Raw genomic sequence first — 26089 nt, forward strand, 5'->3', positions numbered from 1 at the left:
GCCTCAGATTCTGTATTATCAGCCGCTCCATGGTCTTCATAACGTGCGACGTCAAGGCAACAGGTCTGAAGTCATTCAACTCCTTTGGTTGTGGTTTCTTCGGTACCGGGACAATACAGGATGTTTTCCACTGTCTGGGTACTCTTCTCTGCTCCAGGCTCATGTTGAAGATGCGCTGTAGTGGTTCTCCCAGCTCAGTCGCACAGGCCCTCAGTAATCGTGGGGAAACTCCATCCGGTCCAGCCACCTTGCTGGTACAGATCTTCCTCAGTTGACCTTCCACCTGTGCAGCCTGGGCGTGGGCAAGGTCTCCTGTGAGTGGCTATTTTCCTGTGAGGGAAGTAAGCCTGGTGTGGATTTCTGCGGTGAGGATGAGATTGAGCTGTCGAACCTGTTGAAGAAGTTGTTCAGCTGGTTCGCTTTCTCCACATCTCCACTTATGTTTGCCCCCCGCTTTGCACCGCATCAGGTGATGATCTTCATCCCATCCCACACCTCCTTCATGCTTTTTTTCTGCAGCTTTTGTTCTAGCTTCCTCCTATACTGCTCCTTTGCCCCCCTTATCTGTACTCTGAGTTCCTTCTGAACTCTTTTAAGCTCCAACCGATCACCATCCTTAAAGGCCCTCTTCTTCTGGTTTAGTAAACAACATCCACTGACTATCCTTGGTTTGACTTGCCTGTTATTTCCTCAAAGAATTCCAACAGGCAATATTTCCCCTTGAAGAAACCATGTTGACTTTGGCCTATTTTATCATGTGCCTCCAAGTACCTTGAAACCTCATCCTTAATATGGACTCCAACCTCTTCCCAGCTACTGAGGTCAGGCTAACTGGCCTATAACTTGTTTTCTTCTGCCTCTCTCCTGTTTTAAAGAGTGGAGTAACATTTGCAATTTTCCAGTCCTCTAGAACCATTCCAGTATCTAAAGATTCTTGAAAGATCATTACTAATGCCTCCAGAATCTCTTCAGCTACACAAAATACTTATTAAGTTCCTTTGGTATTTCTTTGTACACCATTACTACCTCTCCAGTGTCATTTTCCAGCGGTTTGATATCCACTCTCATCTCTCTTTTACTCATTATAGATCTGAAAAGTCTTTTGGTATCCTTTTGTGTATTATTGGGTAGCTTCCCTTCATATTTTGTCTTTTCTCTCCTTATGGTGTTTTATTTTAAGTTGCCTTCTGTTGGTTTTTGAAAGCTTTGATTCCTCTAACTTCCTTAAAATTGAGAAATAAACAGATGAGGGAATGAGAAGAATATTGAATTAAAGTTAATGATAGAGCAGACAGAAAAAAAACCCAGAATCAGAATTTGCCTCTTCAAAATCATTTGCACTGACTGTTCATGTATTGAGCACGAGAGGATGAATGGTGAACAGTAATTATCGTAATGTTGTTGAAAGTGTAATTATGTGATTAATCACTTGACTTTCTGTGGTGAGTTTAATGGAAGGTTAATGTGCAAATGTACCAATTTCCTGAAAAATCACTGCAACACAAAGGATGTGATGCAGTCAACACAAAGCTAATGGCAGAGCAGCACAGATTGGCCAGCAGCTTGTAATTAACACAATTTATTCAATCTCTCTTCCTTGTCTGTGGGTTGTTAATTGATTTCTGCACTCAAGATTTGCAGAATTGTATGGTTGGAAAAGGAGAATTTAGACAAAAAAAAAACTAACAATGTTTAGCAAAACTGCAAATACTGGAACCCAAAATTGAAGTTATGGGCACAGAAAGTGTATGGCACATGCTTGCTATAATAAAGTGCTGTGAGTAGCAGGCTAGAGAGGGAGTAGGTTGACAGTCCAGCATTCAATCCATTTTGTATTTTACCGTTGCTTCAAAACACAATGTACCACCCATCTTTCATTTCTTCCCTTTCTGTCATCTTGAGCTCAAAGCCCAAATTTATTATCAAAGTACATGTATATCACTAGATAATACTAATAATAATCACTTCATTTTCTTGTGTGTATTCACAGTAAATGCAAAAAATTCACAGTAGTATCAATGAGAAAATGCAGAAAATGAAGATGGACAAACAACCAATGTGCAAAAGGCAAAAATCTGTGCAAATATAAAAAAACTCAAAATGATAACAAGAATAAGTAATATTGAGAACATGAGTTCTGGAATCCTTGAGTCACTAGGTTGAGCAATCAATTCAGTGTTGGGCTGAGTGAATTTATCCCCTGTGGTTTAGCAGCCTGATGGCTGAGGGATATTAACTATTCTTTAACCTTGTTATATCTGTCCTGAGGCTCCTATACCTCCTTCCTGACGGCAGCAGCAAGAAGAGAGCATGGACTGGATGGTGGGGATCCTTGATGAAGGATTCAGCTTTCCTGTGACAGCGTTCGGTGTAGATGTGCTCAGTGGAAGGGAGGGCTTTTTCGTGATGGACTGGGCTGCATCCACTACTTTTTGTAGGCTTTTCTGTTCAAGAGCATTGGTGTTTCCATACCAGGCTGTGATGCAGCTAGTCAGCGTACACTCTACAACATATCTAGAGAACTTTGTTGAAGTTTTAGATTACATAGAATATAGAAAACCTACAGCACAATACAGGCCCTTTGGCCCACAAAGCTGTGCCAAACATGTCCTTACCTGAGAAATTACCTAGCTTATCCATAGTCCTCTATTTTTCTAAGCTCCATGTACCTATCCAAAAGTCTCTTAAAAGACCCTATCATTTCTGCCTCCACCACTGGCGCTGCCAGCCCATTCCACACACTCACCACTCTCTGAGTAAAAAAAAAACAACTTACCCCTGACATCTCCTCTGTACCTACTTCCAAGCACCTTAAAACTGTGCCCTCTTGTGCTAGCCATTTCAACCTAGGAAAAAACCTCTGACTATCCACACGATCAATGCCTCTCATCTGCTGCAAGGATGTGGCTGGGGATGAACCCAAGTGCAAGACACAGGCGCAGAGACAGAGTCATGAGGCATTAGCACTGTCGCGAGCAGGAACAGGTAACTGTGAGAGTCTTTACACAGAGACAAGGTTTACGTAGAATATCCAGGAAATGATGTGGAGCTTAAAACTGACAGTCCAAAGGAATCAGGAAATGAGCTTTACTCACCCTAGCATTGACCAATGATCTGGCAGCCCATTGCTGTGTCTCTAGGGTTTTTATCCTGCTAGATGCTTTCCTGATGGAAAGCAGAGTGCTGTAATTAATGGAGCTGGGAACAATTCAGAATCAGACAAGGGGATTAAGGCCCAAACAAGGAGATAATAGCAAGATGGGGGATTGCCAGATGGGACCATGACAGTACCCTCCCCTCAACGGGAATCCCCAGGTTCCCCAGGGGAATCTCCAGGCTTGTCCGGATGGAAGTCCTGGATGAGGGAAGGGTCCAGGATGAAGGAGCGGGGAATCCAGGAATGCTCCTCTGGGCCGCATCCTTCCCAGTTGACCAGGTATTGGAGGCCCATGCCCCAACGGCGCACATCCACTAGTCGCCGGACTGTGCATGCTGGATGGTTGGTGATGATTTGGGCGGGTGGAGGGCTTTCGGTCAGAGGACACAAAGGACTGATGGAAACTGGTTTTAATTGGAAAATGTGAAAAGTAGGGTGGATGTGTATAGCCTTAGATAGCTTAAGTTGGACTGCTGAGGTTTTGATGATACTTCCGACTTCGAAAGGTCCCTGGAAGCGAAGGGCAAGTTTCTTAGGCTCGTTTTTGAGAGGAATGTCCTTGAACGAGAGCCACACATTCTGCCCAAGGTGATACTCGGGTGCCAGAGTCCGATGGCAATTGGCAATCTTCCCGTTGCGATCGGCTGATTCGAGCAGGGCTGTGCGTGTGTAGTCCCAAACCTTGCGGCACCGATCGATATGGGCCTGAACAGACGGTACCACTATCTCCTCTTCTTGTGCAGGAAACTGTGGGGGTTGTTACCCAAGGGAGCACTCAAAGGGATATCATCCGGTGGCACTACTAACCACGCGAGGTGGTCACTCCAGGTAGACGGGTTGTTTGCTGTTACACAACGTAGCGCCGCCTCCAAATCCTGGTTGACCCGTTCCGTTTGCCTGTTCGTCTGAGGATGGAAGCTGGATGACAGGCTAATGGAGGCACCCAGGGCTTGGCAGAAGGACTTCCATACCTGTGAGACGAATTGGGGACCCCAATCAGACATGATATCCGCAGGAATTCCATGGAGGTGGACGACGTGGCAGATGAGATGGTCTGCAGTCTCTTGTGCCAAAGGGAGTTTAGGGAGGGCTACAAAGTGCACCATCTTAGAGAACTGGTCAACCACAGTGAGTACGGTGGTGTTTGCGTGTGAAGGGGGTAGACTGGTAATGAAATCTAGGGCGATGTGTGTCCAAGGACGACCAGGGACAGGTAGGGATGAAGTAATCCAGCAGGTGGCCGGTGGGAGGCTTTTCCATGGGTGCAGACGGAACATGCAGAGACATAGGAACGGGTATCCACCTCCATGGAAGGCCACCAAAGGTGTCTTTTCAGGAGAGACAGTGTTCAATCACTCCCAGGGTGGCAGGCGAACTGAGATGTATGCCCCCACTTGAGAACCTGGGACCTGATGGAATCGGGCACAAAAAGGTCATTGGCGGGACCGTAGCCGGGGTCAGGGTCATCCCATTGGGCCTCTTACTATGGACTCAATATCCCAAGTGAGGGCTGCCACTACACAGGATGGTGGGAGGATGGTCTCTGGGCTGGAAGTGTCCTCCATGGAATTGTATTGGCGGGAGAGCGTGTCAGGTTTCCTGTTCTTGGACCCCGGCCAGTAGGTAAGAGAAAACCTGAACCGGCAAAAGAATAATGCCCAACGGGCTTGACAGGAGTTCAAATGTTTGGCAGTCTGGATATATCCAAGGTTCTTATGATCAGTCCAAACAATAAACGGTTGCTCCGCCCCCTGCAGCCAGCGCCTCCATTCCTCCAATGCTAGCTCAACCGCCAGTAGCTCCTGGTTCCTCACGTCGTAATTCCATTCGGTGGGGGACAGACGGCGAGAAAAGAAGGCACAGGGATGAAGCTTCTCGTCCGGACTTGATTGCTGGGACAGAACAGCTCCCACCCCAGAGTCGGAGGCGTCAACCTCTACAATGAATTGGCGGGAGGGGTCCGGTTGGACCAGGATGGCAGCAGTTGTGAAACGCCTCTTCAGGCCAGTGAGTCCCAACAAAAAGGCGTTGTAGGTCGGGTAAGGGGCGCCGCCACCCGACTGTAATCCCTGATAAGTCAGTGATAAATGTTTGCAAACCACAAAAACCGCTGAAGTTGCTTGCAGATCATGGGTCTGGATCATTCTTCCATCGCCTGGATCTTCTCAGGGTCTGCCCTCACTTGCCCGCTCTCGATGATGTAGCCCAGGAAGCTGACCGAAGGGACGTGGAACTCACATTTCTCTGCCTTCACAAGTAACTTGTTCTCCCATAGCCTCTGTAGGACTTGACGGACATGCTGAATGTATTTCTGGAGGCTGTTGAGAATATCAAGATGTCATCTAGGTAAATGAACACAAAGCAGTTAATAAAGTCCCTCAGCACATCATTGATTAGGGCTTGAAAAACGGTGGGGGCACTGGTGAGGCCAAACGGCATGACCAAGTATTCAAAGTGGCCTAATGGTGTATTAAATGCCGTCTTCCACTCGTCTCCCTCCCTTATCCTGACTAGATGGTAGGCGCTATGAAGGTCCAACTTCAAGAAGATGGTAGCTCCCTGAAGTGGTTCAAATGCTGGGTTAATGAGGAGCAGTGGGTACTTATTTTTAACGGTTATGTTGTTGATGCCTCGCTAATCAATACAGGGGAGAAACGACCCATCCTTTTTCTCTACAAAGAAGAAACTGGCACCCACCGGGGAGGATGAGGGTTGAATAATGCCCACTGCGAGAGACTCACTGAAGTATTTCTCCATGGCCTCTCTCTCTCAGATCAGGACAAGTTATATTATATATACGACTGGTGGGTAATGAGGCCCCGGGGAGAAGGGCGATAGTGCAGTCATACGGCCGGTGTGGAGGCAAGGAAAGAATCTGTTGTTTGCCGAATACCTGCGGGAACTCTGGATAAGTCGAGGGGTTCCAAGGCAGGTGAGGTCGCAGTAGCCTCCCTAGGGGATAGATCTGACTGCAGACAGGTGGCGTGGCAAAACAGACTCCAGCTGGCTACCCTCCCAGTAGACCAGTCAATGTGGGAGTTGTGGTGGTTCAACCGAGGGTATCCTAGAATGATAGGGGCTTGAGGAGAATGGATGAGATTAAATCGTACCTCCTCTTGATGGTTTCTGGACAGAATCAAGGTTGTGATGACGTACAGTGGGTGACCCGAGCCAGAAGTTTTCTGTCCAACGCCCGGGCCTCCAGAGAGGTACTTAATTGTTCCTGAGGTATTCTGGCCCCGGGGGCTATGTCCTCATCCAGCAGATTTCCCTCGACACCGGAATCCATCAAGGCGGATAGGGACAGGGACTGTTGTTGATAGGTCACGGTAGCTGGGATCTGCATCTGGGTTTGGGGAACTGAAGGGAGTATCGTCTGACTCACCAGACCAGTAGGAGCGGGAGCTCTGTGAGGAACGGAAGGGAGAGAGAGGTTAAGGTGGTTAAAGATGGTAAAATGGGCCGTGGGGAGACCCGAGGAACGGGCTGACTCGTCCTTTCTCTCAGATGCTCTCGAAGTCGATTATCTAGCCTGGTGACGAGAGAGACCAAAGAGTCTAGGCTGTCCGTGTCACCCCTTGCCACTAATTCATCTTTTATCTTGTCAGAGAGATCCCATCGAAACACTTCCCGTAGTGCCTCATCATTCCATCCAGAGTTGGCCGTTAATGTTCAGAACGCTATAGAGTATTTCGTTCTGCTTCACGAACCTTGACAGAGAGTCAGTAGGCGCCTAGCAGCATCCTTACTGCGAATGGGATGTTGAAAAACCTTCTTCATTTCGGAGACGAAGGAGGAGGAGCAGCAGACCTCTGGCTGGTTGTCCCAGATCACGGTGGCCTATGCTAAGGCATCCCCTTGTAATTGTCCCATGATGTACGCAATTTTTGATCTGTCTGAGCTGTACATACATGGCTGTTGCTCAAAAACCAGAGAGCATTTCCCTAGGTCCCCAGCGTAGGGTTCCAGTTGGGCTACGTACGGCTCTTGAGGTGATTGTGTGGCCGAAACAAGAAGCATAGCCATCCCAGGCTGTGCGGTTTGGTCAGACTGGGTTCATGGAAGGGATGGAGTAAGGGGAGCGGATACCCGGTCAACCTGCTCACTGACCTTCTTTACATCCTCAGACAGGGTACGAAGATTTTACATGATTTCTCCAAGCTGTTGATCATGTAGACAATAGACAGTAGATGCAGGAGCAGGCCATTCGGCCCTTCTAGCCAGCACCGCCATTCACTGTGATCATGGCTGATCATACACAATCAATGCCCTGTTCCTGCCTTCTCCCCATATCCCTTGACTCCACTACCTTTAAGAGCTCTATTTAACTCTTTATTGAAAGCATCCAGAGAATTGGCCTCCACTGCCTTCGGAGGCAGAGCATTCCATAGATCCACAACTCTCTGGGTGAAAAAGTTTTTCCTCAAGTCTGTTCTAAATGGCCTACCCCTTATTCTTAAACTGTGGCCTCTGGTTCTGGACTCCCCCAACATCAGGAACACGTTTCCTGATAATCCCTTAATAATCTTATATGTTTCAATCATATCCCCTCTCATCCTTCTAAATTCAATTGTATACAAGGCCAGTCGCAGCAATCTTTCAACATATGACAGTCCCACCGTCCCGGGAATCAACCTCGTGAACCTACACTGCACTCCCTCAATAGCAAGAATATAAGCATGCAAGCCCAGTATGGACTTCTGGCTGATGAGGACCTGTTGCACAGGGTCCATGTCTGCTGTGTTCATTCTTGGCCAGTTTGTTCTGTTGCAAGTACATGGCAGAGACAGAGTCGTGAGGCATTAGCACTGTTGCGAGCGTGGAACAGGTAACTGGGAGAGTCTTTACACAGAGACAAGGTTTACATAAAATATCCAGGAAATGAGCGGAACCTAGAACTGACAGTCCTAAGGAATCAGAAAACGAGGTTTACTCACACTAGAGTCGACCAACGAACTGGCAGCTCATTGCTGTGACTCTAGGGTTTTATCCTGCATTCGCTGATGGAAACCAGGTGTGATGTAATTAATGAAACTGGGAACAATTGGGAATCAGACAAGGGGATTAAGGCCCAATCAAGGGGATAATAACAAGATGGGGGATTACCAGACGGGACCATGACATCATCATATTATACACCTCTATCAGGTCACCTCTCATCCTCCGTCGCTCCAAGGAAAAAAGGCCAAGTTCACTCAACCTAGTGTCAGAAGGCATGCTTTCCAATCCAGTCAATATCCTTGTAAATCTGCTCTGCACCCTTTCTATGGTTTTCACATCCTTCCTACAGTGAGGCGACCAGAACTGAACACAATATTCCAAGTAGGGTCTGACCAGAGTCCTATATAGCTGCAACATTACCTCTCGGCTCCTAAACTCAATCCCATAATTGATGAAGGCCAATGCACTGTACGCTTTCTTAACCACAGAGTCAACCTGTGTGGCAGTCTTGGGTGTCCTATGGACTTACGCTCTAAGATCCCTCTGATCCTCCACACTGCCAAGAGTCTTACCATTAATACTATATTCTGTCATCATAGTTGCCCTACAAAAATAAACCACCTCACACTTATCTGGGTTGAACTTCATCTGCCACTTCTCAGCCCATTTTTGCATCCTATCAAAATCCCGCTGTAACCTCTGACAGCCCTCCACACTATCCGCAACACCTCCAACCTTTGTGTCATCAGCAAATTTACTAACCCATCCCTCCACTTCCTCATCAAGGTCATTTATAAATATGACGAAGAGTAAGGGTCCCAGAACAGATCACTGAGGTACACCACTGGTCACCGATCTCCATGCAGAATATGACCTGTCTACAACCACTCTTTGCCTTCTGTGGGCAAGCCAGTTCTGGATCCACAAAGCAATGTCCCCTTGGATCCCATGCCTCCTTACTTTCTCAATATGCCTTGCATGGGGTACCTTGTCAAATGCCTTGCTGAAATCCATATACACTACATGCTGAACCTTCGCGAACTTATAAGAAATTAAAGGCACTGTCGTGCCTTCTTTTTTATGGCAGTTACATGCTGGACCCAAGAGAGATCATTTGGAATAATAATGCCAAGGAATTTAAAGTTGCTGACCCTTTCCACTTATAATCCACTGAGCCCAGTTATAGTGTCATAAATTTCTAAACCATGTATGCAGACGAATCTGCCAACCCACTCCATAGAGGCTGATGAGCATCTCTTCATATTAGTCTCATCTTCCAGCACTTGCCTGGTAACCTTCTATGGTTCGTGATTCAACTGCTCGCCGACACACTGAAATGTTGTAAACAAACTGCTACGATTCCACTTTCTTGGGTTGTGCTTTCCAGGTATTCATCACTCTTTGAGTGAAAAGGTCCTCTATAGTTCCCATATTAATCTCTTATGTCTTACTGTAAATCTATATCCTCCAATTTCATCTGCCTCCAATAAGGGATAAGTTTACTTCCAGTTATACTACAATCTTTCAACCTGGAATACTTGGGTACTAGCCTACAAAGTACTTCTATAAATGTACCGTGGAAAGCATTCTGACAGGCTGCATCACTGTCTGGTATGGAGAGGCTATTGCACAGGACTGAAAGAATCTGCAGAGGATTGTAAATCTAGTCAGCTCCATCTCGGGTACTAGCCCAGGACATCCTTGGGGAGCGGTGTCTCAGAAAGGCAGTGTCCATTATTAAGGACCCCCAGCACCAAGGGCATGCCCTTTTCTGACTGTTAACATCAGGTAGGAGGTACAGAAGCCTGAAGGCACACACTCAGCGATTCAGGAACAGCTTCTTTCCCTCTGCCATCCAATTCCTAAATGGACATTGAACCTATGAACACTACCTCACTTTTTAAAATATATATTTCTGTTTTAGCAAGATTTTTAATCCGTTTAATACACGTATACTGGTTTTGATTTACTTATTTTTAAATTATTATTATTATTTTTTCTTCTATATTATGTATTGCATTGAACTGCTGCTGCTAAGTTCACAAATTTCACATCACATGCTGGTGATAATAAACCTGATTCTGATTCTTCCATTGCTCTGAATGAGGTCAAATCCAAACTGAATAGTTACTCGATTAAACAATTGTATTCAGAAAGCAGGTGTGTCTCTGAGCTTTTATTCTATACTTTGTCATTTGAACACCCCTCTCCATTTTATACTTGACAATAGAGAATCATAGAAATGTATCAGTGTACTGATCACTGCCTGTGGAAATGTCAGCCTATTCTGACGTCCCTGTTTCTAAAGGCACTTCACCTTTTGATTAGGCTCTTCTATTTAGTAAATGCATCTCCATTTTCAGTAACTTTATTTAACAAGCATATTTTTTTGGACAGGAAATTATTAAAACTGTAAGACCATAAGATGTAGGAATAGGATAAGACCACCATTACATCGTGACTGATTATTATCCCTCTCAACCCCATTCTCTGTCTTCTACCCATAACCTTTAATACTCTGACTAATCAAGAACCCGTCAACTTCCGCATTAAGTATGTTCAATGATTTGGCCTCCACAGCCATCTGCAGACACAAGTCCACTGGAGGCTGGAAGCCTGTCCTGGGGTTGAAGGACTGTGTGTGTGTGGGTGTGAGGGAGGAATGAGGTTTGTTTTGTTGTTGGTGTCCTGTGTTGTTCTGCCAAGCGTTGTGGGCATGCTATTGTGGCACTGGAATGTGTGGCCACACTTGTGGGCTGTCCCCAACACATCCTTGGCTGTGTTGTTTGTTAACACAAATTACTCACGTATTTCACTGTATGTTTTGGTGTACACATAAATAATTTTGAACCTTGAATTTCAAGTACAAATATGGCTGTGATGAATATAATTTAACTTGCGTTTCCTGGGGAATTTACACCAATTTCGTCCTTGGATGTTTAAGAAACAAATTGTATCAGTGTGGTGATCAGTAGCAGCCAGAGTTTTGATGCAGTTTGTACTTAGACTGCTTTTGAAGTGGCTATAGGTTCAATTTCGTCTTATGTTTTTTTTTGTATTTTGCAGGAACGAGATAAATTTTATCTCTCACGATGTGTTATACTAGAATTATTACAAGCACTCAAATTAAAATCTCCAATACCAGACACCAATCTTTTGCTGCTGGTCCAGGTAAAACTTTGTTCAAATAATTGGGATATCTTTTACTTATCAAAATATGAATTACAGTCCACTCAAAAAACATCTGTTAAGTTGTCTCCAAATTGTTGCATCAGTAACTAAAGAAGCTACATTTAAAGTAAATTTGGTGAGTTACAATAGGACCGATGTATTTACAATAATAGGGAAGATATTGGGTGGTGTATAGACACAACAACATGGAAGTTTATGAATCCTTAAATATAGGAGATTAAGGAGATGCTTTTTTTTTTATTAAGCAAGACATGGAAAACAAGAACAGGAAGGTTGTGTTCAAATTACCTGCAAGATTTATGAGAATGTTGCCAAGACCCAAGGGCCTAAGTTACAGGGAAAGTTGGGTGGATGAAGACTTTATTCATTGGATTGTAGGAGACTGAAGTGTGACCTTATAGAGGTGTATAATATTGAAAGGCCAAGGCAGAGTGTACACAGAGAAGATGTTTCCCATATTAGGATCAGAGCTCACAGTCTCAGAACAGAGATGAGGGGGAAATTCTTCAGCTAGAGAGTGGTAAATCTGCAGAATTCATTGCCACAGACAGCTGCGAAGGCCAAGTCATTGGGTGTATTTAAAGTGGAGATTGATGGGTTCTTGATTAGTCAGGGCATCAAAGGTTATGGGGAAATGGCAGGAGAATGTGGTTGAGGGGGATAATAAGTCAGTCTCAGTGGAATGACAGAGAGACTCAGTGGGCCGAACGGCCTAATTCTGCTTATGTGTCATTGACAAACTATAACTTGCAACCTTGTAGAATCTACAGGTGGAAAGTGGGATTTGGCTGGAGTAAAACTTTTTTGATGAGCACAGACTCAATGGATGGAATTGCTCTTTTTCTGCCTTTTTAAAATTATTCTGTAGTTTATAGTTGGTCGTGCACCATTTTTTAGCAGTGGCAATAGTACGCGGTAGTCTGAAATTCAGCAACATTGGAACTAATTATTGGAGGGAGGGGGTATGTGTACAAAGCACTATCCCTAGTACAGTGCCTGTAAGAAGTATTCACCCGTCTCCCTTGGAAGTTTTCATGTTTTATTGTTTTACAACATTGAATAACAGTAGATTTAATTTGGCTTTTTGTTTTGACACTGATCAACAGGAAAAAGACTCTTTCAAGTCCAAGTGAAAACAGATCTCTACACTGTGATCTAAGTTAATTACAAATATAAAACACAAAATAATTGCATAAGTATTCATCCCCTTCCAGTCAGTTTTTAGTAGAAGCACCTTTGGCAGTATTTAGTAGATGTAGCCTTGAGTCTGTGTGGATAGGTCTCTATCTACTTTGCACATCTGGACACTGCAATTTTTCCCCATTCTTCTTTACAAAACTGCTCAAGCTCTATCAGATTGCATGGGGTTCATGAGTGAACAGGCCTTTTCAAGTCAGACACAAAATCTCAATTGCATTGAGGTCTGGACTCTGACTTTGCTATTCCAGGACATTTACTTTGCTCTTTTTAAGCCATTCCTGTGTAGCTTTGGCTTTATGCTTGGGGTCATTGTCTTGCTGGAAAACACATCTTCCCCCATGTCACAGTTCCTTTGAGACCCACATCAGGTCTTCCTCCAGGTTATGGCTTATGGCAAATGTAGCATTTAGTCTGATGGCCAGAAAGCTCAATTTTGCTTTCATCAGACCATAGAACCTTCTTCCAGTTGACTTCAGAGTCTCCACATGCCTTCTGGCAAGCTCTAGTGAAATCTTTTGTAAGTTGCTTTTTCAACAGTGTCTTTCTCTTTGCCACTCTCCCATAAAGCTGCGACTGGTGAAGCACCCAGGCAACAATTGTATGCACAGTCTCTCCCATCTCAACCACTGAAGCTTGTAACTCCTCCAGACATGTCATAGGTCTCTTGATGGCCTTCCTTACTAGACCCCTTCTTGCACAATCACTCGGTTTTTGAGGACTGCCTGCACGTAGTATTAGGAATAAAATTGATGAGTTGACGGTACAAATAATTACGTATGGTTATAATATTGTGGCAATTACGGAAACATGGCTGCAGGGTGACCAGGACTGGGAATTAAACATACCAGGGTATTTGACAATTAGGAGAGACAGGCAAGAAGGAAAAGGAGGTGGGGTGGCTATGTTAATAAAGCAAGAAATCACTGCAATAAAGTGAAATGATATTGGCTCAAAGGATCAGGATAACGAAACAATTTGGGTAGAAATAAGAAATAGTAAAGGGAAAAAAGCAGTGGTGGGAGTAGTCTATAGGCCTCCAAACAGCTGTAACTCAGTTGGTCGGAGCATAAATCAGGAAATAGTTGGGGCTTGTAATAAGGGAACAGCTATAATTATGGGGGATTTTAACTTTCATATTGACTGGACTAATCAAGTCGGACACGGCAGCCTTGAAGAAGAGTTTATTGAGTGTATTCGGGATGGGTTCCTTGAACAATACGTTACTGAGCCGACAAGGGGGCAAGCAGTCTTAGATCTGGTCCTGTGTAATGAGACAGGACTAATAAAAAATGTCCTAGTAAAGGATCCCCTTGGAATGAGTGACCATAACATGGTCGAATTCCATATTCAATTAGAGGATGAGAGGGTTGGATCTCAAACAAGCGTACTGAGCTTAAATAAAGGAGACTATGATGGTATGAGAGCGGAATTGCTTAAGATGGATTGGGAAAATAGATTAAAGGGTAGATTGGTACTTGATCAGTGGTGTATATTTAAGGAGCTATTTTACAACTATCAAGAAAAATATATTCCACTGAAGAAAAAAGGGTGTAAAAGAAAAAATAGTTATCCGTGGCTAAGTAAAGAAATACACAACAGCATCTCTTTCACCTCAGACAGTTGAGGAAGTTTGGTATGGGCTCCCAGATCCTAAGAACTTTCTACAGGGGCACATTTGAGAGCATCCTGACTGGCTGCATCACTGCCTGGTATGGGAACTGTACCTCCCTTAATCGCAGGACTCTGTAGAGCATATATGTCAAACTCAAGGCCCGCGGGCCAAATCCGGCCCGTGGTGGAATTATCTTTGGCCCGCGAGATAATATCTAATTACTATTAAAGCTGGCCCCAGTAATCGAAGCGCCTATGGCGTATGATATGGCTAATGCTGAGTTTATTCAGGTACCAGGTTTTCAGGGTTTTTAGTGTTTATTCGGCAGTCTTGCTCAGCAGTCTTCTTCATAAGAAACGGAATTTGTAAAGTGAAACACTTTGTAGTTATAGCAGAGACTGAGACACATGAGAGCAGGCTGAAAAAACGGAGGCAATGTAAGCTGCGTTCGCACGCGTCCGACTGATCCGGCCCACATGAAACTGCATTTTGCTCAATCCAGCCCGTGACCTAAAATGAGTTTGACACCCCTGCAGTGGTGCGGACAGCCCAGTGCATTTGTAGTTGTGAATTTCCCATGATTCAGGACATTTACAAAGACAGGTGTGTAAAAAGGGTCCATAGGATCATTGGGGACCCGAGTCACCCCAACCACAGTCTATTCCAGCTGCTGCCATTTCACCAGGCCTTCAGACTGATGAACTGACGCTGATTTGAGTATACTCTATATTACATTGACTGTTCTATTTATTATAAGTTATTATAAATTACTATGATTGCATATTGCACATTTAGACGGAGACGTAATGTGAAGATTTTTACTCCTCATGCATGTGAAGGGTGTAAGGAATAATGTCAATTCAGTTCTCCTGGCCAATCAGATTCCTCTTTCTCCAGCCCTTTAACTTTTCCATTTCTTACCTCCCAGCTTCTCACTTAATTCCCTCTCCTCACACACCTGGATACTCCTCTCACCTTCCAGCTTGTTCTCTTTCCTCTCCTCATTATTCAGGCATCATCCCCCTTCCTTTCCGGTCCAAATGGTGGCTCTTGGCTCAAAATGTCAACTATTTATTCCTTTCCATAGATGCTGCCTGACCTGCTGAATTCCTCCACTATTTTATGTGTTTTGCTGAGTTCATGCACCATTGTGTGGGTTCCCTAGTTCCAGCACCATTGTGTGTGTGTGTTGTTGAGTTTTGCAAAATTTTAGACCATAAGACCCTAAGATAAAGGAGCAGAATTAGGCCATTTGGCCTTTCGAGTCTGCTCTGCCAGTTCGTCATGGCCAATCTATTTTTCCTCTCAGCCCCAATCTCCTGCCTTTTCCCTTCATGCACTGACCTCTGCCTTAAATCTACAAAAATGATGGCTCCATAGCTGCCTGTGGCAAAGAATTCCACAGATTCACCACTCTCTGGCTAAATAAATTCCTCCTCATCGTTTTAAAAGGATGCCCTTCTAATTTGATGCAGTGTCCTCTGGTCCTAGACTCTCCCTCCATAGGAAGCATCCTCTCCACAGCCACTCTATTAAGGCCTTTCACCATTCGATAGTTTTCAATTAGGTCACCACTCATTCTTCTGAATTCCAGTGAATAGAGGCCCAGAGGCATTGAACACTCCCCATATGACAAGCCTTTCTATCCCAGAATCATTTTCATGAGCCTCCTCTGACCCCTCTCCAATGTCAGCACATCCTTTCTCAGATAAGAAGCCCGAAACTGTTCACAATACTCCAAGTGAGGCCTCACCATTGATTTATAAAGTCTCAACATTACACCCTTGCTTTTACATTCTAGTCCTATCAAAATGAATGCTAATACTGCATTTGCCTTCCTCACCACTGACTCAACATGGAAATTAACCTTTCAGGAATTGTGAACAAGGACTCTCAAGACCCTTTGCACCTCAGATTTTTGAACTTTCTCTCCATTTAGAAAGCAGACTGCTTTTATTTCTTCTACCAAGTGCATGACATATACTTCCTGACACTGTATTCCATCCTGCCACTTCTTTGCCTGTTATCCTAATCTGTCTAAGTCCTTCTGTAGCCTCTCTACTTCCTCAAAATTACCTGCCCCTCCACCTATCTTCATATCATCTGCAAACTTTGCAACAACACCATCAATTCCATCATCCAAATTATTGACATGTAACGTAAAAAGAATCGGTCCCAACAGAAACCCCTGTGGAACACCACTAGTAACAGGCATCTAGCCAGAAAGGGCTCCCTTTATTCCCACTCTTTACCTCCTGCCAATCAGCTACTACATTCTCCATGCTAGAATCCCATTGTAATTTGTAGCTCACATCCTTACTATTGTTTACATGTCTGTATACAACTCCCATCGGGGTCTTTTTACCCTTGCACTTAGATAGCTCTATGCACAATGATCCACCAATTTCTGACCCTATGTCACCTCGTTCTAATAATTTGATTTTATTTTTAACCAACAGGCCAACGCTGCCCCTTTCTGCCTTAATGCTTATCCTTTCGCTATGATGTGTATCCATGAGCATTAAGCTCCCAGCTATGATCTTTCAGCCATGATTCAGTGATGCTTACAAGATCATACCTGCCAATCTGCAACTGCGCTGCAAGTTCATCTACCTTATTCCATACACTGCATCCATTCAGATACAACACCTTCACTCCTTATTCCCCCCTTTTGATTTTGTCCGCCTTTTATGTTGCAACTTTTACGTTGACTGCAATTTTGCCCTATCAACAGCTTCCCTTCACCATACATTGCCTCTGGTAAACCAGCTAACTTATCTTCAACACTATTATCCGCCTTTCCTACAATATTCCTTGCATTGAAATATACGCAGCTTAAGACACTAGTCATAACATGTTCAGTCTGTTGATTCCTAACTTTGTCTGAGGTCTTACCAACATCTGCCTCCACAGCCTCTCCCCTAACTGTTCTGGCACTCTGATTTCCATCCCCCTGCAACTCTAGTTTAAACCCCACCATGCAGCATTAACAAATCTTCCTGCTAGGATATTACTTCCCCTCCAGTTCAGGTGCAAACCATCCCTTCTGTACAGATCTCACTTTCCCTCTAAGAGAGCCCAATGATCCAAAAAATCTGATGCCCTTCCTCCTACACCAACTCCTTAACCACATATTAAACTGTATAATCTTCCTAGTTCTGTCCTCACTTGCATGTGGCATATTGTGTGGTATTTTTCTTTGAATGGGACTGCTGTCAGCATTATAACAGGCACCAAGCCCCATTCACTTATCTCCAGTTATGCCACATCTTACTGTTCGGTTCTTGCAATTTTTTTCAAACAATTCTGTTGTTCCGGCTTTTCCTTTCTCTGCAGTCTCCAGCGTTAGATATTTCTGCACCTCTGTTTAGGCTTGCTGATCATCTGAATATAACTATTAAACATTCTTCAGCACTGCCTTGGGCATAAACTCCACAATTCACTCCCCACTTCCCTTAGAAGTTATCTTAAAGTTTACCACTGACTTTTGGAGGGCAGCACAGGGAATATCCTGTTTCCCTCTCTCACCTTATCTGTCCATTACCTCACTCTGGTGCCCCTGCTCCTCTTTCCCTTTCTTCCATAGTCTTCTTTATAAATCAAAGTATTGAGAATAAGAGTTGGAATGTAATGGTGAGGTTGTATAAGACATTGGTGAGACCAAATTTGGAGTATTGTGTGCAGTTTTGGTCACCTAATCACAGGAAGGATATTAATAAGGTTGAAAGAGTGCAGAGAAGGTTTACAAGGATGTTTCCGGGACTTGAGAAACTGAGTTACAGAGAAAGGTTGAATAGGTCAGGACTTTATTCCCTGGAGCATAGGAGAATGAAGGGTGATTTGATAGAGGTGTATAAAATTATGATGGGTATAGATAGAGTGAATGCAAGCAGGCTTTTTCCACTGAGGCCAGGGGAGAAAAAAACCAGAGGTCATGGGTTAAGGGTGAAGGGGGAAAAGTTTAAAGGGAACATTGGGGGCAGGACTTCTTCACGCAGAGAGTGGTGGGAGTGTGGAATGAGCTACCAGATGTAGTGGTGAATGCGGGCTCACTTTTGACATTTAAGAAAAACTTGGACAGGTATATGGATGAGAGGGGTTTGGAGGGATATGGCCCAGGTGCAGGTCAGTGGGACTAGGCAGAAAAATGGTTCGGCACAGCCAAGAAGGGCCAAAAGGCCTGTTTCTGTTCTGTAATGTTCTATGGTTCTATGGTTCTATCCTCTCCTATCGATATCCCCCTCCTACAACAATTCACTTCCCAGCTCTTTACTTCAGCCCTCTGCCTCTCCTGGTTTCACTTAGAATCAGAATCAGGTTTATTATCACCGGCATGTAACGTAAAATTTGTTAACTTAGCAGCAGCATTTCAATGCAATACATAACCTAGAAGACGAAAAAATAAATACATAATTCGATGATGGTATACATATATTGAGTAGATTAAAAATTGTGCAAAAAACTGAAATATATCTTAAAAAGGTGAGGTAGTGTCCAAGAGTTCAATGTCCATTTAGGAATCGGATGGCAGAGGGGAAGAAGCTGTTCCTGAATCGCTGAGTGTGTGCCGTCAGGCTTCTGTACCTCCTATCTGATGGTAACAGTGAGAAAAGGGCATGCCCTGGGTGCTGGAGGTCCTTAATAATGGATGCTGTCTTTCTGAGACTCCGCTCCTTGAAGATGTCCAGGATACTTTGCAGGCTAGTACCCAAGATGGAGCCAACTAAATTTACAATCCTCTACAGCAGTGGTTCCCAACGTGGGGCATACGCCCCACAGGGGGGTAAATTGATTTTTAAGGGGGGCAATTCGAGAATGAGTTATTAACAGTGAATTTTTTCTAGTAAGTCTGTGTGAGTATGAGTGTGTGTGCGAGTTAATACATATGTGTATATACAGTATGCATACATAAAAATACTTGTGTGTATGTACATGTAATTGCGTATGTACTGTATATATAGTGTATCACCATCATTACAACCATCAAATGGCTTTCATAATTAAATTAATGAATTGACTGATGTAGGAAGGAACGAATGAACAAGTCCAAATGTTTAAGAAACTCATACGAGGTCGCACCAATGCTGCTTTTTGCAGTAGCTTTCGGTTCTTGGTGGTGTGAAGGTGTGTACATTGCATCATCTCTTTTAAACGGTGTATCTGTCTTTGTATGCTGTAGAAACGAATCAGCATTGTTTTATTTATTTATTATTATTATTATTGTAATATCACTTAATGTTCTTTTTTTTTACAATTTCTTAGTAATTTCTTCCTCAGAACTTTAACAGTCCTTTGGTTCTTTTATTTTTCTCTTTCATGAATGCCATGTTCTTTGGAAGCTTGTTTAAACCAAGTTAATGGTCTTTTAGGCTTCCTCCAGGTGAATAGGAGTTCACTTTTTGAATAATAAGAATTATATATCACCACAGGGGGCATCAGGATTTTAGAGGTGATTAGGTGGGGCTTGGCCAAAAAAAGGTTGGGAACCACTGCTCTACAGCTTCTTTTGGTCCTGTACAGTACGCCCTCCCCCCCACCAGGCAGTGATGCAGCCTGTCAGAATGCTCTCCATGGTACATCTATAGAAGTTTCGGAGTGTATTTGTTGATATACCAAATCTCTTCTAACTCCAATGAAGAATAGCCACTGTCTTGCCTTCTTTATAATAGCTTTGATATCTTGGGACCAGGTTAGACCCTCAGAGAGCTTCACACCCAGGAACTTGAAGCTGCTCACTTTCTCCACTACTGATCCCTCTATGAAGATTGGTATATGATCCTTCATCTTACCCTTCCTGAAGTCCATAATCAGCTCTATCGTCTTACTGATGTTGCATGCCAGGTTGTTGCTGTGGCACCATTCCACTAGTTGGCATATCTCACTCCCGTACACCCTCTCATTACCACCTGAGATTCTACCAACAATGGTTGTATCATCAGCAAATTTATAGATGGTATTTGAGCTATGCCTAGCCATATAGTCATGTGCATATAGAGAGTAGAGCAGTGGGCTAAGCAGACACCCCTGAGGTGCGCCAGTGTTGATCATCAGCGAGGAGGAGATTTTATCACCAATCTGCACAGACTGTGGTCTTCCGGTTAAGAAGTCGAGGATCCAATTGCAGAGAGATGTTCAGAGGCCCAGTTTCTGTAACTTCTCAATCAGGATTGTAGGAATAATGGTATTAAATGCTGAGCTATAGTGGATGAACAGACTCCTGACGTAGGTGTTTGTGTTGTCCTGGTGGTCTAAAGCCGTGTGGAGAGCCATTGAGATTGCGGCTGCTGTGACCTATTGTGGTGATAGGCAAGTTGCAATGGGTCCAGGTCCTTGCTGAGGCAGGAGTTCAGTCTAGTCATGACCAACCTCTCAAAGCATTTAATCACTGTCAATGTGAGTGCTACCAGGCGATAGTCATTAAGGCAGCCCACACTCTTCTTCTTCGGCACTGGTATAATTGTTGCTTTTTGAAGCAAGTGGGAACTTCTGCCCCGAGCAATTAGAGATTGAAAATGTCCTTGAGTGCTCCCACTAGTTGGTTGGCACTTCTTTTGGGGCAGGTGTGACCTGTACAAAAAAGACGGGTTGCACTTGAATCCCAGGAGGACGAATATCTTGGCGGGGAGGTTTGCTAAGACTACTGGGAAGAGTTTAAACTAGAATTCTTGGGGCCTGGGAACCGAACTGAAGAGACTGGGGAAGAGGAGGTTGGCTCACAAATAGAGAAAGCTTATAGACAGTGCGAGAGGGAGGATAGGCAGGAGATAGAGGAGGGATACGCTCAGTCCGAAGGTTTGAGATGTGTCTATTTTAACGCAAGGAGTATTGTGAACAAAGCAGATGAGCTTAGAGCATGGATCAGTACTTGGAGATATGATGTGGTGGCCATTACAGAGACTTGGATGGCTCAGGGACAGGATTGGTTATTTCAAGTGCCGGGTTTTAGATGTTTCAGAAAGGACAGGGAGGGAGGCAAAAGCGGTGGGGAGTGGCACTGTTGATCAGAGATAGTGTCACGGCTGCAGAAAAGGTGGACACCATGGAGGGATTGTCTACGGAGTCTCTGTGGGTGGAGGTTAGGAACAGGAAGGGTACAATAACTTTACTGGGTGTTTTTTATAGGCCACCCAATCATAACAGGGATATTGAGGAGCAGATAGGGAAACAGATCCTGGAAAGGTGTAATAATAACAGAGTTGTCATGATGGGAGATTTTAATTTCCCAAATATCAATTGGCATCTCCCTAGAGCAAGGGGTTTAGATGGGGTGGAGTTTGTTAGGAGTGCTCAGAAAGGTTTTTTGACACAATATGTAGATAAGCCTACAAGAGGAGAGGCTGTACTTGATTTGGTATTGGGAAATGATCCTGGTCAGATGTCAGATCTCTCAGTGGGAGAGCATTTTGGAGATAGTGATCATAATTCTATCTCCTTTACAATAGCATTGGAGAGAGATAGGAACAGACAAGTTAGGAAAGCGTTTAATTGGAGTAAGGGGAATTATGAGGCTATCAGGCAAGAAATTGGAAACAGATGTTCTCAGGGAAAAGTATGGAAGAAATGTGGCAAATGTTCAGGGAATATTTGTGTGGAGTTCTACATAGGTACGTTCCAATGAGACAGAGAAGTTATGGTGGGGTACAGGAACCATGGTGTACAAAGGCTGTAATAAGTCTCGTAAAGAAGAAAAGAAAAGCTTTCAAAAGGTTTAGAGAGTTGGTAATGTTAGAGATCTAGAAGATTATAAGGCTAACAGGAAGGAGCTTAAGAATGAAATTAGGAGAGCCAGAAGGGGCTATGAGAAGCCCTTGGTGGGCAGGATTAAAGAAAACCCCAAGGCATTCTCCAGGTATGTGAAGAGCAAGAGGATAAGACATGAAAGAATAGGACCTATCAAGTGTGACAGTGGGAAAGTGTGTATGGAACCAGAGGAAATAGCAGAGGTACTTAATGAATACTTTACTTCAGTATTCACTATGGAAAAGGATCTTGGTGATTGTAGTGATGACTTACAGCAGACTGAAAAGCTTGAGCATGTAGATATTAAGAAAGAGGATGTGCTAGAGGTTTCGGAAAGCATCAAGTTGGATAAGTTGCTGGGACCAGATAAGATATACCCCAGGCTACTGTGGGAGGCCAGGGAGGAGATTGTTGAGCCTCTGGCAATAATTTTTGCATCATCAATGGGGACGGGAGAGGTTCCGGAGAATTGGAGGGTTGCGGATGTTGTTCCTTTATTGAAGAAAGGGAGTAGAGATAGCCCAGGAAATTATAGACCAGTGAGTCTTACTTCAGTGGTTAGTAAGTTGAAGGAGAAGATCCTGAGAGGCAGGATTTATGAACACTTGGAGAGGTATAATATGATTAGGAATAGTCACCATAGCTTTGTCAAGGGCAGGTCGTGCCTTATGAGCCTGATTGAATTTTTTGAGGATGAGACTAAAAACACTGATGAATGAAGACCGTAGATGTAGTGTATATGGATTTCAGCAAGGCATTTGATAAGGTACGCCATGCAAGGCTTATTGAGAAATTAAGGAGGCATGGGATCCAAGGGGACATTGCTTTGTGGATCCAGAACTAGCTTGCCCACAGAAAGCAAAGAGTAGTTGTAGACGGGTCATATTCTGCATGGAGGTCGGTTACCAGTGGGGTCCTCAGGGATCTGTTATGGGACCCTTATTCTTCGTGATTTTTATAAATGACCTAGATGAGGAAGTGGAGGGATGGATTAGCAAATTTGCTGATGACACAAAGGTTGGAGGTGTTGTGGATATTGTGGAGGGCTGTCAGAGGTTACAGCGGGACATGGATAGGATGCAAAACTGGGCTGAGAAGTGGCAGATGAAGTTCAACCCATTTAAGTGTGAAGTGGTTCATTTTGGTAGGTCAAATATGATGGCAGAATATAGTATTAATGGTAAGACTTTTGGCAGTGTGGAGGATCAGAGGGACCTTGAGATCCGAGTCCGTAGGATGCTCAAAGCAGCTGCGCAGGTTGACTGTGTGGTTAAGAAGGTGTACGGTGTATTGGCCTTCATCAATCGTGGGATTGTGTTTAGGAGCTGAGAGGTAATGTTGCAGCTATATAGGACTCTTGTCAGACCCCACTTGGAGTACTCTGCTCAGTTCTGGTTGCCTCACTACAGGAAGGATGTGGAAACCATAGAAACGGTGCAGAGGAGATTTTCAAGGATGTTGCCTGGATTGGGGAGCATGCCTTATGAGAATAGGTTGAGCGAACTTGGCCTTTTCTCCTTGGAGCGATGGAGGATGAGAGGTGACCTGATAGAGTTGTATAAGATGATGAGAGGCATTGATTGTGTGGATAGTCAGAGGCTTTTTCCCAGGGCTGAAATGGTTGCCACAAGATGACACAGGTTTAAGGTGCTGGGGAGCAGGTACAGAGGCGATGTCAGGGGTAAGTCTTTTACTCAGAGAGTGGTGAGTATGTGGAATGGGCTGCTGGCAACAGTGGTGGAGGCAGATACGATAAGAGACTTCTGGATAGGTACATGGAGCTTAGAAAAATAGAGGGCTATGGGTAAGCCTAGTAATTTCTAAGGTATGGACATGTTCGGCACAGCTTTGTGGGCTGAAGGGCCTGTATTGTGCTGTAGGTTTTCTATGTTTCTATCTCGTCTGCTGGAGCAACTTCATGCCTTCTTTTAGCGTTCCTGATTTCTTTCTTCAGTTTTCTCTTTTATTTCTTATACTCCATAAGCACCACATTTGTTCCTATCTGCCTATGCATGCTATGCACCTCTTTTTTTTCTTAACCAGGACCTGAATATCTTTTGAAAATTAAAGCTCCCTACACTTGCTATCTTTACCTTTTGTTTTGACAGGCACATACAAGCTTTGTACTCTGAGAATCTCACTTCTGACAGCCTCCTACTTAGCAAATACACCTTTACCAGAAAAATAACCTGCCCCAATCTTGTTACCATCAAAATTGGCCTTTCTCCAATTTAGAATCTCAACCAGAACTATCTCTTTGCATATTTACTTTGAAACTGATGGCATTGTGGTCATAGGATGCAAAGTGTTCTCCTACACAAACTTCGGTCACCTGTCCTGTCTCATTCCCTAATAGCAGATCCAGTATTGTGACTTTAGATTCCTTCATTTCCTTCGATGAATGAAACTTTCCTGAACACATTTGACAAACTCTATCAGATCTAGCCCTTTTACTGTATGGGATTCCCAGTCAATATGTGGAAAATTAATATCACCTACGATAACAATCTTATGTTCCTTGCAACAGTGTGAGCTTTCTCTCTGAATTTGTGCCACTAAATCCCTGGGACTGTTGGGTGGTCTGTAATATCACCCCATTAATGTGGTCATTGCTTTCTTATTTCTCAGTTCCATCCATAATGCCTCACCAGATGAGTTCTCTGTTCTGTCCTGACATTTTCCCTGAGAAGTAAAGCCCCCCATCCTCCTCTAATTCTTCCTGCTCGCTCATATCTGAAACAACGGAATCCAGGAATATTGAGCTGCCAGTCTTGCCCCTCCTATAACCAAGACTCACTAATGACTATACTATCATAATTCTAGGTTTTGAATCATGCTCTGAGCTCATCCGCTTTTCTTATAATACTTCTTGCATTGAAATCCCAGCTCAGGACAGTAATTGCATCATACACAACCTTTTAGTTTTTGATTTTGTCTGAGGTTTTATCAACACCTGTCTCCGTAATCTCTCCACTAACTCTGGTTCCCATCCCCCTGCAACTTTAGTTAAACCCCACCTTGCAGTATTAGTAAACCTTCCGGCTAGAGTATTAGTGCCCCTCCAGTTCAGGTGCAAATAGTTTCTTCTGTACAGGTCCCACCTTCCCTGGAAGAGCGCACAATGATCTAAAAGTCTTATGCCCTCCCACCTCCACCAACCTTTTAGCCACATGTTGAACTATATAGTCTTCCTGGTTCTGGCCTCCCTAGCACATAGCACGGGGAGCAATCCTGAGATCACAACCTAGGAGGACCTGCCCTTTAACTTAGCACCTAACTCCCTGAACTTCTTATGCAGAACTTCATCACTCATCCTACCCATGACATTGGTACCTATATGAACCATGATCTCTGGCTGTTCACCCTCCCACTTAAGAACACTCAGGACTTGATCCAAGATCTCCTGGACCCTGGCACCCAGGAGGCAACAAACAAACAGCCCGACCCAATCCTCTGGTAATTGTGTATTGCTAAGTTCCTGTACTATTGTCTGTATTTTGCTGAGTTCCTGTACTATTCTCTGTGTTTTGCTGAGTTCTTGCACCATTGTGTGTGTGCTGCAGAGTTCCTGCACCATTTTATTTGTGTTGCTGAGTTCCTGCACCGTTGTATGCACATTGCTGAGTTTCTGCACCATTTTGACTGCATTGCAGAGTTCCTGCAGTATTGTGTGTTTGTTTCCAAGTTCCAGCAATGTTGTGTATGTGTTACTGTGTTCCTGAACCATTGTATCTGTATTACTGAGTCTCGGCACCGTTGTGTGTGTTACTGTGTTCCTGAACCATTGTGTCTGTGGGTGATTCTTCAATCAGGGGCACTTGTGACTACTGGAAATTTTAAAAAAACAAAACATAAACAAAAGAGAATGTTAAGGATTATAACCTTTATTTTGGGATCCGGAATGAAGATCAGATCTTGGTATTGATCAACCTTTAAGAGCAAGTTTATATTTTAAGGCATTTTGAAGAGTTTTCACTGTTGAGTGCATTACCATCACATCATCAAAATAGTGAATTTTATTTGAAATGAAATGACAAAGAAAGATTTGAAAGTCAATCCTGCAAATAAAGACCATGCCCTTGAATAAATTTGTTTTAACTTATTTTTAAGTACATTCAAAATATATTTTTGAGACCCATTTTCTTAAGTGAGTCAATATTTTTCTTGGCTAAACAATGAAACATCCCTGCACCATTGTGTGCTGTTGAGTTCTTGTACCATTGTGTGTTCTACTGTGTCCCTGCTCC

At 43.8% G+C, this 26089-nt stretch overlaps 1 protein-coding gene across 1 annotated transcript in view; it reads left to right on the forward strand.

The window, feature by feature from the left end:
- The window catches only part of LOC140724707 (protein unc-79 homolog), a 436731-nt gene that overhangs the window by 322178 nt on the left and 88464 nt on the right, over positions 1–26089 (forward strand). Inside the window, exon 41 of the mRNA XM_073039156.1 lies at positions 11165–11269. Coding sequence (XP_072895257.1) covers positions 11165–11269 — 105 coding nt within the window. The remainder of the gene's footprint in view (positions 1–11164; positions 11270–26089) is intronic.

This window comes from Hemitrygon akajei, chromosome 3 (genome assembly GCF_048418815.1).
Source record: "Hemitrygon akajei chromosome 3, sHemAka1.3, whole genome shotgun sequence".
Lineage (NCBI taxonomy): Eukaryota > Metazoa > Chordata > Chondrichthyes > Myliobatiformes > Dasyatidae > Hemitrygon > Hemitrygon akajei.